General features: G+C 41.9%; 1 protein-coding gene across 1 annotated transcript in view; it reads right to left on the reverse strand.

The window, feature by feature from the left end:
- MERTK (MER proto-oncogene, tyrosine kinase) overlaps positions 1–13705 on the reverse strand; it is a 132112-nt gene that overhangs the window by 37537 nt on the left and 80870 nt on the right. The window contains exon 8 of the mRNA XM_021087030.2: positions 6268–6419. Within this exon, the coding sequence (XP_020942689.1) occupies positions 6268–6419 (152 nt within the window). The remainder of the gene's footprint in view (positions 1–6267; positions 6420–13705) is intronic.

Genomic DNA, 13705 nt, shown 5'->3' on the forward strand with positions numbered 1-13705 from the left:
AACCCCCACAGGGCACTGCCCAGGAGCCACAGTGTACCTTGATCCTGCCCACCTGCCAGCTTCCTTGAACATGAGTGGGCTCCTGCTCCTCGCACTTCTGAGTTGTGACTAAAATCTACATTTAGCAGGGCATGCCACTGTTTTCTTCCAGTGTGACAACTATATAATGCATTCCATTTTCAAAAATCTGTCTTCACTCATTTTTTTTGGTTTTGTTTTGTTTTGTTGGGGGGGTTATTGTTTTTCTTTTTTCTTTTCTTTTTTGGCCTTGCCTAAGCCACTGCAGTGACAAAGCCAGATCCTTAGCTGGCCGAGTCACCAGGGAACTCCTGTTTATTTTATTTTAAAGCCAATGCCATGCAACTTGATCCATTAAAACATAGGGGCGGGGAAGAAAGATGATTTTTGAAAAAAATAACCCAACTAAGTGCTTATATAATACTTTCCCTTTTGTTTCCAAACCTTGACTCCGATGATGTTCCCTGGCAGAGGAAACTAATTTTGTGTTTGGGGTTGGGGTTGGCTTTTCAAATGGGAATGGCAGGGGTTGTGACGGTTGCATTTAAGCGCGAGGAACACGTCTTTTTAAAACATTCTTTTCTTTTTTCTTTTTGGGGCTGCACCTGCAGCATATGGATGTTCCCAGGGTAGGGGGCGAATCGGAACTGCAGCTACTGGCCTACCCCACAGCCACAGCCACACTGGATCTGAACTACGTTTGTGACCTATACTGCAGCTCGTGGCAACACCGGATCCTTAACCCACTGAGGGAGGCCAGGGATCGAACCCATATCCTCAGGGATACTAGTCAGGTTCTAAACCCACTGAACCACAATGGAAACTTCAGAACACGTCTTTAATCTGTGGAGATTTGTTCTCACAGAGGGATGTCACGTGTGCAGCACAGGCATCACAGACACCCCATGAACAGCATGGGTCTGATCTAGTGTTCTTTATGCCCTGGTCACCCGTGCTGATCACTTCTACCAATAGTGCAGGTGGAGCCAGCGTAGCCCTTACAGAAAGGGCAATCCCATCACTCAAGACCAAGGGGGCAGTAGGGTCAGCCACCCAGAGACTGTCCACCCAGAGACTGTCCATCATCTAAACAGGCAGTGAACAGTGGAGTTCCCGTCATGGCTCAGTGGTTAACGAATCCGACTAGGAATCATGAGGTTTCAGGTTTGATCCCTGGCCTCGCTCAGTGGGTTAAGGATCCTGAGTTGCTGGGAGCTGTGGTGTAAGTTGCAGATGCGGCTTGGATCCTGCGTTGCTGTGGCTGTGATGTTGGCTGGCAGCTACAGCTCTGATTCAACCCCTAGCATGGGAACTTCCACAGGCCGTGGGTACAGCCTTAAAAAAAAAAGACAAAAAAAAAAAAAAAAAGACGAAAAAAAAAAAAAAGGAGGACATACATGATTTTGAAAGAATTTTAATTCCCTAGAAGAGTAAGCCTAACAAAATGAAAATGATTCATTTGAAAATAATAAAAGCAGTTTACCACACCTATTCTCATATAGGGCCTATAACTCACTATGAAAACCCAGAGGAGGTACTTTTTAATTTCCACCTCCTATGCTTTGACTTCATACGTGTAAAGAGCTGATCTAAGTGAAGCGCTTAAAACAGTGCCTGGCCCAGAGTAAAGGTGATCTAAGGGGAGATGTGGCCACATCCCAGCTGTTATCACTCTGAATCCTGACTCCCGGAAAGGGTGCCAGCCGCCCCTCACTGGAACCCGTTTTGGAAATACATAAAGAATCATCCCACTTTCAGGAGTGAAATTATAATCAATGTTGAAGAGGCGATTAGAAAGATATATGACTAACATTTTAGTGGAGATGTCACGATTTTCCCTAAGAATATCCTCAAATGGTAACCTCAAATATGGCTTTAAAGCGATTGCTATTGCTAGAAACGGACGCAATTTATCCATGTTGTTTTGATGCCAAATAGGTAAGGAAAGACATGACTACATTCATATCCCCAAATATTTAGATTTACTTTTCATTTTGAAAGTTGGCAGGGAGCTATCTAAATTCAGCTACACGGAGTTCCTGTTGGGGCGCAGTGGAAATGGATCCGACTAGGAATCGTGAGGTTGCTGGTTCGATCCCTGGCCTCACTCAGTGGGTTAAGGATCTGGTGTTGCCTTGAGCTGTGGTGTAGGTTGCAGATGCGGTTCGGATCTAGTGTTGCTGTGGCTGTGGCGTAGGCCTGCAGTTGTAGCTCTGATTAAACCCCTAGCCTGGGAACTTCCATATGCTGCAGGTGCAGCCCTAAAAAGCAAAAATAAAAAATAAATTAAAATAAATTTATCTACATGCATGGGAGTTCCCATTGTGGCTCAACGGGTTAAGGACCTGAAGTTGTCTCTGTGAGGATACGGGTTGGATCCTGGGCCTCCCTCAGTGGGTGAAGGACTCCGTGTTGCCTCAAGCTGTGGCAGATAGGTTGCAGATGCAACTCAAGTCCAGTGTTGCTGTGGCTGTGGTTTAGGCTGGCAGCTGCAGCTCCAATTTGACTCCTAGCCTGGGACTTGTATATGCCGTAGGTTCGGCACTGAAAAGAAAAAAAAAAGGGACAAAACAAAAACAAAACAAAACAAAACAAAAACACCATAATATCTCCAACTCTGAAAGACTCCATAGCCTCATACTTTATTACTGTAATTAAGAATATGGCCCATTTTGTTACCCCAAGGAACAGTAACTTTCTTTCTTTGTCTCTTTCTTTTTTTGTCTTTTTAGGGCCTCAACTGCAGCATATGGAGGTTCCCAGGCTAGGGGTTGAATCGGAGCTGCAGCTGCCGGCCTACACCACAGCCACAGCAATGTGGGATTGGAGCTTTGTCTGAGACCTACACCACAGCTCACGGCAACGCTGGATCCTTAACCCACTGAGCAAGGCCAGGGATCGAACCCAAATCCTCATGGATGCTAGTCAGATTTGTTTCCACTGAGCCACAGTGGGAACCCCAAAGAACAGTAACTTTCAATGGGGAAAGAACTGCCAAATAAAAGTGTCTGTGGTGCTACAACAAAGTTGTTCAAAAGGGCTTCAGGTTTATAGGCATCGACGCAAAACCCTCATCTTACTGTACATTTGTGTCCTGTTTTTACTTCTTTCTGCTAAGAGGCCACACTGTGAATATGAATGTGAGACATGATATTACAGAGAAAGTGAAAGGCATCTGGGGAAGAGCAGTGAGCTCTGAAAAGCACTGGCTTTGGAATCATTCACACCCGGGTTCCTATCTCAGTGCTACAGTTCCAAGCTTTGTGACTCTGGGTAAGTTATTCAACGTCTCCGAGCTTCCGTTTCCTCAAATGAAAACAGAAAATAGTATCTTTCTCACAGAATTTTTTTAAGGGTTAAATCAGTTCCTTTTTGTAAAACCTGCGACACAAGGTCTTACAGTGATGTTTATTATTATTTCTATAATCCTTTAGTACCTATAAGGTGCCATATTTAAAAAAAAATTCTCTAAAAATTTTTTCTTTTTAGGGTCAACAAGCTTGAACCAAAGGACAAACACAGAATCCTGCGCAGAAGTTAATTAGCTATTCTAACACTTAAAACAATCTGAAATCTTGGAATCATGCATCAAGTGGAGAGTCTGGTCAAATGACCTCTAAGTTCCTAATTAACTCTGGGATTGTTCAGTCTAGTTTCAATAAATATTTCACTCAAACATTTAAAATAAATAAATAAATAAATAAAATTTTTTTTCTTTTTAGGGCCACACTGGCAGCATACGAAAGTTTCTGGGCTAAGGGTCAAATTGGAACTGCAGCTGCAGGCCTGTGCCACAGCCACAGCCACACCAGATCTGAGCTACATCCGAAACCTACACCATAGCTTACAACAATGACAGATCCTTAACCCTCTGAGGGAGGCCAGGGATCGAACCCGCATCCTCATGGACTCTATGTCAGATTCTTACCCCGCTGAGCCACAACACTGAGCTGTGTTTTGATCTTCTTTCCCTGTAACTACAAGGCTCTCATACAGAGTTGATCTTGTAGTATCTTTTAAGCCTTGTACATTAGAGAAAAGAATCAAGGTTGTTTAGTTCCCCAAACCAAGAGGGCCCCTCTGCAGAAGACTCTTTCTCCACAGCAGAAAGGACGATCTGCAGCTCTTTCAAAGAAGGTTTGGTTTGTTTCCATATCGCTCAGGTGTCCACAGAGAATCCCTATAGTCGGCCAACCAGACAGAGCTTCCTACTGAGTCGGAATGTAATCATTGGACCTTCATGTATCTTTCTTAAGAATGAAGTGATACTGGAGTTCCTGGGTGGCCTAGCGGTTAAGGATCTGGCATCATCACTGCCGAAGTGCAGGTTCGATCCCTGGCCCTGGGAACATCTGCATGCTGCAGGTGTGGCCCAAAAAAATAGCTCATAAAAAAAGCCTTCTTCTAAGAGGGGTATTGGATTCCCCTGATTCAGCCAGTGTGGAGATGCAATCGACTGGCACCTTGTACAAGTGCTTTGAGACAAAAGACCAGGAAATGAGAGATCTCTCTCACAGCTGCAACTCTTAAGCAGCGTTTGACTGGCACAAAGAGCATCCTGTTATCATTTACTATGTGACGGAAACACACACCATGGATTTCTTTAAGCCCTCTTCCTTTTCCATCACCTACTTGTCCCGACAATCTGCTCCCTGATGGGTAAATTGAGGCAGGAAAAGAAGAAGACTAGTTCTCTTCGTGGCTCAGTGGTTAACAAACCCGACCAGGAACCATGAGGTTATGGGTTCGATCCCTGGCCTTGCTCAGTGGGTTAAGGATCCGGTGTTGCCCTGAGCTGTGGTGTAGGTCGAAGTTGTGTCTCAGATCCCAAGCTGTTGTGGCTGTGGTGTAGTCCGGCAGCTGTAGCGCCGATTAGACCCCCAGCCTGGGAACCTCCATATGCTGCAGGTGCAGCCCTAAAAAGAAAAAAAAAAAAAGGAAGACGACGACTAAATCCCACCTGTCCTCCTGGAAGACAGCAATTTTGGTAAAAATTGGATGATGTGAGGTTGGAATGACTGACACAAATCTTGGACATCATCAGTGGGTACAGCTAGTCACCCGTCCTCCTCTCATGCTCAGAAACTGTACCGCTTTCATGTGACACCCAGACAAATGCCATGAGGATGCTAAATTCTGACCTATCACCACATGCACAAAAGAAGCATGTTTTCCACAGTGGCAGTAAAAAACGGACAGTCCTGAGGATGAAGCCCATGTGTCTACCCTTCCACGGACATTCCGTGTCTCAAGGAAGTCAGTGTCACCCGCTTCCTTTCCCAAGTGGGAAGGGGGCCTGTCTGGGGCTGCCCACCTAACCACACTTGGCTGCCCCCCTACTTTTGTCTTGGGTTCGAGGTTCCCACCATTGCGGTTCCCACCATTTTTTTTTTTAAGGATTTTTGTTGTTGTTGTTGTTGTTGTCTTTTCTAGGGCCATACCCGCGGCATACGGAGGTTCCCAGGCTAGGCGTTTAATCGGAGCTGTAGCCCCCAGACTATGCCACACCCACAGTAACTCGAGATCTGAGCCGTGTCTGCGGCCTACACCGCAGCTCACAGCAACGCCGGATCCTTAACCCACTGAGCGAGGCCAGGGATTGAACCCGCAACCTCACTGCACCACGATGGGAACTCAGGTCCCACCATCTTTAGACCTCATGGCAATCAAAATCAAATGTCCCTCTGGGCTTGATCGGAGTCACACCTAACAAAGCTGGGCTACACAGGGCATCCTACAGAGCTGTGCCAGCCACCTGCTTGCTTAGGCCTCCGCTTTGGAGTCTGGTTACTCTTTGCCATCCGCTATGAGGCTGGGGTTCTTCCCTGACCATCTTTTTCAGAAAAGTATCCTTCTGGAATTTCCAAGAAACACGAATTGCAGGACTGCCCTTCAGTAACTCCTGCAACCCCTCTGAGTAGTTCACACTGTCTTCTTCAAAGAGCCTGGGTTCCCTGAAGGCAAAAGCATCAGTGATCACAGAGGTGAGTGAGTTCTCTTCACATTGTCGGATGAGATCAAGGCATGGATGAAGAATGAGTAAGGAGAGCCTCCAATATGCCTTGGAATTTTGCAACTTTTCAGGCACTTCTAATTTTCACGACTACAGTGAGTTTATCTCTCACAGAAAGGTGCCTTGCCTCGCCCAATAATATCACATCTTTTTGCAACAAAAGAAAAGCTCCTAAAGCAGCATGAAAGCAGTATATCAAAGGAAGCAGGTGCACTCTTTTTACAGTGCAGACTTACGGAGGTCTCTGCACTCTGCCACTCGTGAGAGATCTGGTAGCCCACCAGCTCCCCATGCTGCCGCTTTATCGGAGGCTCGATCCACCTGACGGTCACCTTGTTGCTCGACTCATTCAGAAACAGAGTGACATTCAGAGGCGCTACTGATGGGGCTATGAAAGAAAAAGGAGAGAAGGATAAGGAACTATACAGAAAAACACAGAGATTCATTCTCTTCCTCATTTTTGTACATTCGGGTGTTGCATTTTCTAGGAAAAGTGTTCAAATGAGACTGAGATTAATAGTGGATTTTCACCTTTTTTTCAATTGAGGACCATTGAGATATCACGTGAGCTTAGAAAAGTAAGCCCTGTGGACCTAGAGAAGATCAAACTAAGGTAAGTCAGTCAGACAAAGACAAATGCCATATGATAACACTTATGGGGAATCTAAAAAAAGGATACAAATGAACTCACTTACAAAAAAGAAGTAGACTCACAGACTTAGAAAACAAATTTAGGGTTACCAAAGAGGAAAAGGGGGGGATAATGTAGGAGTTTGCAATTAACAGATACATACTACTATTAAGTACAATAGATAAACAACAAGGTTCTTACTACACAGCACAGGGAAGTACATGCAATATCTTGTAATAAACCATAATGGAAAGGAATCTGAGAAAGAATACATATACACACATAGACATATACATACATACATATATATGTATGTATAACTGAATCACTTTGCTATATACCTGAAACTACCATGACACTGTAAATCAACTATACTTGAATAAAAGTTTTGTTTTTTGTTTTTTTTTGAAGTAAGCCTTTTCCAAACTAAAACAATAAAAAAAGAGGAAGGCAGGGGAAGGACTGGGTGGTGGTGATATCCTCCTCCTGGGGAGGTAAGGCACATACAATCCCAGCACAGTTCTCAGCAGACACCTGTGGGACAGAAGGTCAGGAAACTCCGCTAGGGATTGGTTCTGTTTCATTTGAGCTACAAGACAGGGACACGGCTGAGCTCGTAAGGAAGCCACGATTTAAAGTCTAAAGCCAGGTTACTAATGGTCTGATGGAGCTAATGAGTCAATAAATTTAAACATGTATGTACATGTGTGTATGTGAGTGTGTATAAAACATCACATGAATTACTGGATTAGATGCCAAAGTGCAGAATTTAGCACTTGTTTCACTCTCTGGTTTATAGTGAGTTCTATACAAGCCACATATCTACTTTACGTCAAAAATGTCAGAGTTCTGGAGTTCCTGTGTGGCGCAGTGGTTAACGAATCTGACTAGGAACCATGAGGTTGCGGGTTCGATCCCTGGCCTTGCTCAGTGGATTAAGGATCCAGCGTTGCCGTGAGCTGTGGTGTAGGTCGCAGATTTGGCTCAGATCTCGAATTGCTGTGGCTCTGGTGTAGGCCGGTGGTGTAGACAGCTCCAATTAGACCCCTAGCCTGGGAACCTCCACATGCTGCAGGAGCAGCCCTAGAAAAGACAAAAAGCCAAAAAAAAAAAAAAAAAAAAAAAAAAGTCAGAGTTCCTGTTGTGGCTCAGAGGTTAACGAACCTAACTAGGATCCATGAGGTTGCAGGTTTGATCCCTGCCTTTGCTCAGTGGGTTAAGGATCTGGTGTTGCCATGAGCAGTGGTGTAGGTCACAGACATGCCTCAAATCTCCCATTGCTGTGGCTGTAGTGTAGGCTGGCAGCTGTAGCTCCAATTCGACCCCTAGCCTGGGAACTTCTATATGCCGAACGTTCAGCCCAAAAAAGGAAAAAAAAATGTTTGTTATGTCTCACAAAAATTCAGAGGTAATAAAAGTTACGGCATTTTTCTTAAAAAAAAGTACATATGTGAGTACAATGTATGTACAAAATAATTTGAGAAACAAGTCAAAGTCGTAATTACATTCTTTTATGGGATTGAGAAGTTTGACTGCAGCTATTAAAACTAGGGAAAAAATGCTCTCCTTGACCAAATATTTTATTTCCAGGAATTTAATCTAGAAAACTTCTCCTGTAGGTAGTGTTATATTTGTTGAAGCATAATAGTGACAAAAAAAGAATAAACATAATGTTCACATATAATAAATGCTGATAATCTTCCACTCACCACCCCACATTGAAAATAGTCTGGGGAGTTCTCGTCATGGCTCATGGGTAACGAACCCAACTAGTACCTATGAGGATGCGGGTTTGATCTCCCGCTCCACTCAGTGGGTTAAGAATCCAGTGTTTCCATGAGCTGTGGTGTAGGACATGGCTTGGATCTGGTGTTGCTGTGGCTGTGGTGTAGGCCTCAGCTGCAGCTCCAATTTGACCCTGAGCCTGGGAATTTCCATTTGGCACATGTGTGGCCCTAGAAGAAGAGGGAAGAAAAAAAAAAAAGAATATGGGAGACCATGTAAGTTGATACAAAGAAATGTCAAGTGGGGATAGGAATAAAATTGCAAAAAGTATGTATCAACGATCCATTTTATTTATTTATTTATTTACTTATTTATTTTTCTGTTGCCCCTGCAGCATATGGAAATTCTGGGCTGGGGATTGAAACTGAGCCAGAGCCATGACCTACACCACAGCTGCAGCCACATCAGGCCGGGGATCAAACCGGCACCTCCACAGAGACAAGCCGGATCATTAACCTACTGTGCCACAGTGGGAACTCCTCAATGACCATTTTAGAAATAAAAAAATAAGTGTTTTACATACAGAAAGAGTGAAAATTGTAATAATATATACCAAACTACTGCCTGTGTTTGCAAATTGTATATTTCTGATATATCTGAAAGGGAAACAAAAGGCCACTATAACCTCTTTGTCTTTGCTGATTCCAGGAGCAAGAATAATGAAGTTAGAATAAATTTCAGTTTAGGAAATATCACAGATAAAGCTGTACCTATGAAATGAGTCACATACTAGAACTTATGGAGAAATACGGGTGGTTCCACATGTCTTTATGTCTGCTCCCTCCTAAAAGCCCCTCTATGATGATATTAAGAAATTCAAAACAGAATAAACTCACGGGGTACAGAGGAGTCAACAGTGGAAGAGAAACACCAACATATATTCAAAAGCAGAAAAAGAGAGTAAGAAGGTGTAATTAATTCCGCAAGCTGATTCTCCCTGAAGAACCACAGAGAGGCTTAGACGTGGGGGGCCCAGGGAAAGAAAACTGAAGATTGAAAGTTTGATCAGGATGTAGTTCTCAAGATCCCTCTAACTGATGCCCACACACGCCTGGCAGGTACCCCTCAAATTCCCACAGGTGACAGGATGCTTTATTCTCCAAACTGAAAACCTGCTGGACCTGGGGCACCAGTAAAGAGGGACTGACAACTGGGGAAATCAGTGATAGTTTGTACACCGAAAGAGGGTAACTCCACCTCTACCTCCCACCTGCTCCTAGAACATCAGCAGCCATGATGCTTATATTCCTGAGACAAAGGACAGGAGGCTCAATCATAGAGAAAGTAAGTGGCCTCAGGGGAAAGAATTCCAGTGCTGACACAGGAGGGGAGGGTGTTAAGGGGATCCAAACCAAAACAGTTAGGTTGCTGCCCAGTCACCTGACAGTGAAACTTACAAGCCCCTCCCACACTCACAGAGCATCCTATCAATCACTGCTCCTTCACTCTCTACTAAGAGAGACAGTGGAAGATCAGCAGAGGCTGGGGAGGTCTCCTTCAGGAAGTCAGGGACCAAAACAACACATAGGACAGAGGGCTCAGAAGAGGCAAAGCCAATAATGAAATACACAAAATAAGAAACAACTAAACACAACCTAGAGACAACTAAAACACAAATGAAACCAATGAAAACACAAACAAGACCAATAATGAATTGGTCTTTGGATATGTCCAAAGACAAGAAAATGTTCTCTTAATTGAGAACTGGAAAAAACTGTCGGTGAAAAAAATACCTTTTTTTTTTTTTTTTTTCTGTCTTTTTGCCGTTTCTAGGTCTGTACCCGCGGCATATGGAGGTTCCCAGGCTAGGGGTCGAATTAGAGCTGTAGCCGCTGGCCTACGCCAGAGCCACAGCAAGGCGGAATCAGAGTCATGTCTGCAACCTACACCACAGCTCACGGCAATGCTGGATCCCCAACCCACTGAGCAAGGCCAGGGATCGAACCCACGACCTCATGGTTCTTACTCGGATTTGTTAACCACTGTGCCATGATGGGAACTCAGAAAAAAATACTTTTGAAATCAGCAACATAAGATAAATAAAGTATTTAATAGAGGAATAAGAAGATAAATCAGGGAGTTCCCACCATGGCACAGTGGGTTAAGAATCCAACTGCAATGCCTTGGTTCGCTGTGGAGGTGCAGTTTTGGTCCCTGACTGGGTGCAGTGGGTTAAAGGCTCAGATCCATTGTTGCAGCTGAAGCTCAGATTCATTCCCTGGCCCGGGAACTTCCATATGCCATGGGTGTGACCATAAAATTAAAAAAGAAGAAGTAGAAGAAGAAGAAGGAGAAGGGGAAGGAGAAGAGGAGGAGGAGGAAAAGAAGGAGAAGGAAAATCAACAAAATCTCTAAAGGAAAAGTAGGAGAAAAATTAAAGATGCCAATTTGAGGGAAAAAAAATGAGGAAGCAATTAAAGAGTTTCAACAAATGCCTAATACAATTTCTAGAAAGAAAACTAGAAGGACATTTTCAAAGAAAAAAATGTTCAAGAAAAAGTCTCAAAAGTATTGAGTATTCCTAGATTGAGAGGCACTGAAAGCCAGTGATGATCAATGAAACAGATCCCACATAACAGCCCATTACAGCACCATGATTAAAAAGACATTTTAAAAAATTGAAGCAAAAAAACAGTTCACTCAGAAAACTCAAGTATCAGAATTCTCTACACAATGTATGAAGCTAAAAAAAGAAGAAATACTTCTAAAAAAAAGTAGTTTCTAAAAAAAAAGAAAATTTGTTGGGACGATCATTTCCAACTTAAAATTCTATTGTAGAAAGAAACAGCAATCCAGTATGACATATAGACATGTAAGTTTCCATAGTTTTTATTTTTATACATATTCTCTAAGGCTAATTGAAATGTGCTCCATGAAAATGAGAGAGTGAAGCAAGAAAGACAAACGCCCAAGAGAAGGCAATGTAGTCATTAGGATGACTCTGAAGGAAGACAGGAAAGAACCACAGGAAAAAATTAAAGATAACAGTGGCTGGGCCTCATTCAGGGCTGGGAATGGTACCTGTTCCCATCAATCAGACTGGAAAATCTAATGTTTAAAGGAGTTCTGGGTGGAATACACATAATGGTTTTGTCTAAATAATGGGTAATAACTGACCCTAGACTGAGAACTGCCCTTGTCCAGCCTAATAAATACTAAAAACAAGATCTAAAAGGTTCAAAATTTTTCCAATAGCTTAACTGTGACTCCCCAAAAAGCTGAATAACTGTATAGGAATACAAAGTATGTAGCACAACAAAGTAAAATTCACTCCATCAGGAATCCAACCACAGGCTACCAGGCATGCAAAAAAAACACTGTAAAGTAATATAATATATATTATATAAATTACTTATGTATATTACTTATATATAAGTAATATATTATATTATAAGGAATATAAATGAATCAATCAAAACCACCCCAGAAATAACACTGATATTAGAATTAGCAGATAAGGACATTGAAACAGTTGCTATAACTGTACTACATATGGTCCAAAAGTTAAGCAGAAACATGAAAGATACAAAAAAGGTGACAAAATTACAATGTGAGAGATGAAATATATACTAGATAGGACTAATGGCAGATTAGATAATGTGCAAGAGGAGATTAATGAATTTGAAGACACAGTAATAGAAACCACCCAAAGTAAAATATAGGGAGAAAAGCCAGGAAAAAAATTAACAGCATCAGTGAATTGTGGATAACTTCAAGTGATCAAATATATGTGTAACTTGAGTCCTCAAAGGAGAGGAGAGGTGGGAAAAGAAAAAATATTTGAAGCAATGAACAATATTTTCCAAATTTGATTCAAATTATAGACATAACAGATCTAAGAAGTTCAATGAGTCCTAATCCCAAGGGATATAAGGATAATCAAATTGCTCAAAGTCAATGATAAAGGAAAAACTAGAGACAAAAGACACATTATACACAGAGGAACAAATTAAGAATAATCATCAATTCCTTATCAGAAAGAATGCAAGCAAGAAGACAGTGAAACTACATTTTTTTCCCCCGATTTTTGCTTTTTAGGGCCGCAGGTGTGGCATATGGAAGTTCCCAGGCTAGGGGTTGAATCAGAGCTGTAGCCACCGGCCTACGCCAGAGCTACAGCAATGCGGGATCTGAGCCATGTCTGTGACCTACACCACAGCTCATGGCAGAGATCCTTAACCCACTGAGTGAGGCCAGGGATCGAACCCACAACTTCATGGTTCCAGTCAGATTCGTTAACCACTGAGCCATGACGGAAACTCCCCAAGGAACAACATTTTTAAAGTACTAAAAGGAAAAAAAAAAACCCTGTGAACTTAGAATTCTATATATAATAAAAATATCTAACAAAAATGAAGGCAAAAAAAAAAAAAAAAAAACCCTCTAAAAGTTAAATAAAGATTTTTTCCAGACATACAGAAGCTGGATTTCTCACCAAGAGCCACACTACAAGAAATGATAAAGGAAAAACCAGAGACAAAAGATACATTATACACAGAGGAACAAATTAAGAATAGTCACCGATTTCTTATCAGAAACAATGCAAGCAAGAAGGCAGTGAATCTACATTTTTCCCCCCAATTTTTGCTTTTTAGGGCTGCAGGTATAGCATATGAAAGTTCCCAGGCTAGGAAACCAAGTTCTTTAGGAAGAAGGAAAGTAGTACCACATGGAAATACATATGGATTTATACCAAAAAATGAATAGCATTAGAAATGGTAACTACTTGCGTAAACACTTTTTTTTAAATCATATAAATCACTACAAAAGATTATTGACTATTTGAACAAAAATAATAATCTAGTGTGGGTTTCTAACATATGCAAATGTAAAATAGATGACAACAATAGCACAAAAATCTGGAGGAGAAAAATGAAAATAAACAATTTTAAGGTGCCTATAACTACACATAAAATGGTGTAACACCCCTTGAAGGTATAAGGTGATAAGCTGAACCTCTGTACTATAAACCCTAGAGCAACTATTGACAGAACAGAAAAAAAAGAGTTATGGCTAATAAGTCATAAAAGGAGATACAACAGAATTAAAAAATATTCAATTTATCCAAAAGAAGAAGAAAAAGAAGGGGACGAATTAAACTAATAAGAGCAGAATACACATTCTCCTCAAGTACACATGGAACATTTATCAAGATTAAGCATGTTTTGAGCCCAAATGAATCTCAATATATTTCAAAGTTCAAATGATACAAATTATGGTCTTTGGCCCCAACAGAATGAAATTAGAAACCAATAACA

The sequence above is a fragment of the Sus scrofa genome, chromosome 3 (genome assembly GCF_054392235.1).
Source record: "Sus scrofa isolate SSC_HxYL_T2T_F1_AM1 chromosome 3, Sscrofa_HxYL_maternal_Yorkshire_Landrace_v2.0, whole genome shotgun sequence".
Classification (NCBI taxonomy): Eukaryota; Metazoa; Chordata; class Mammalia; order Artiodactyla; family Suidae; genus Sus; species Sus scrofa.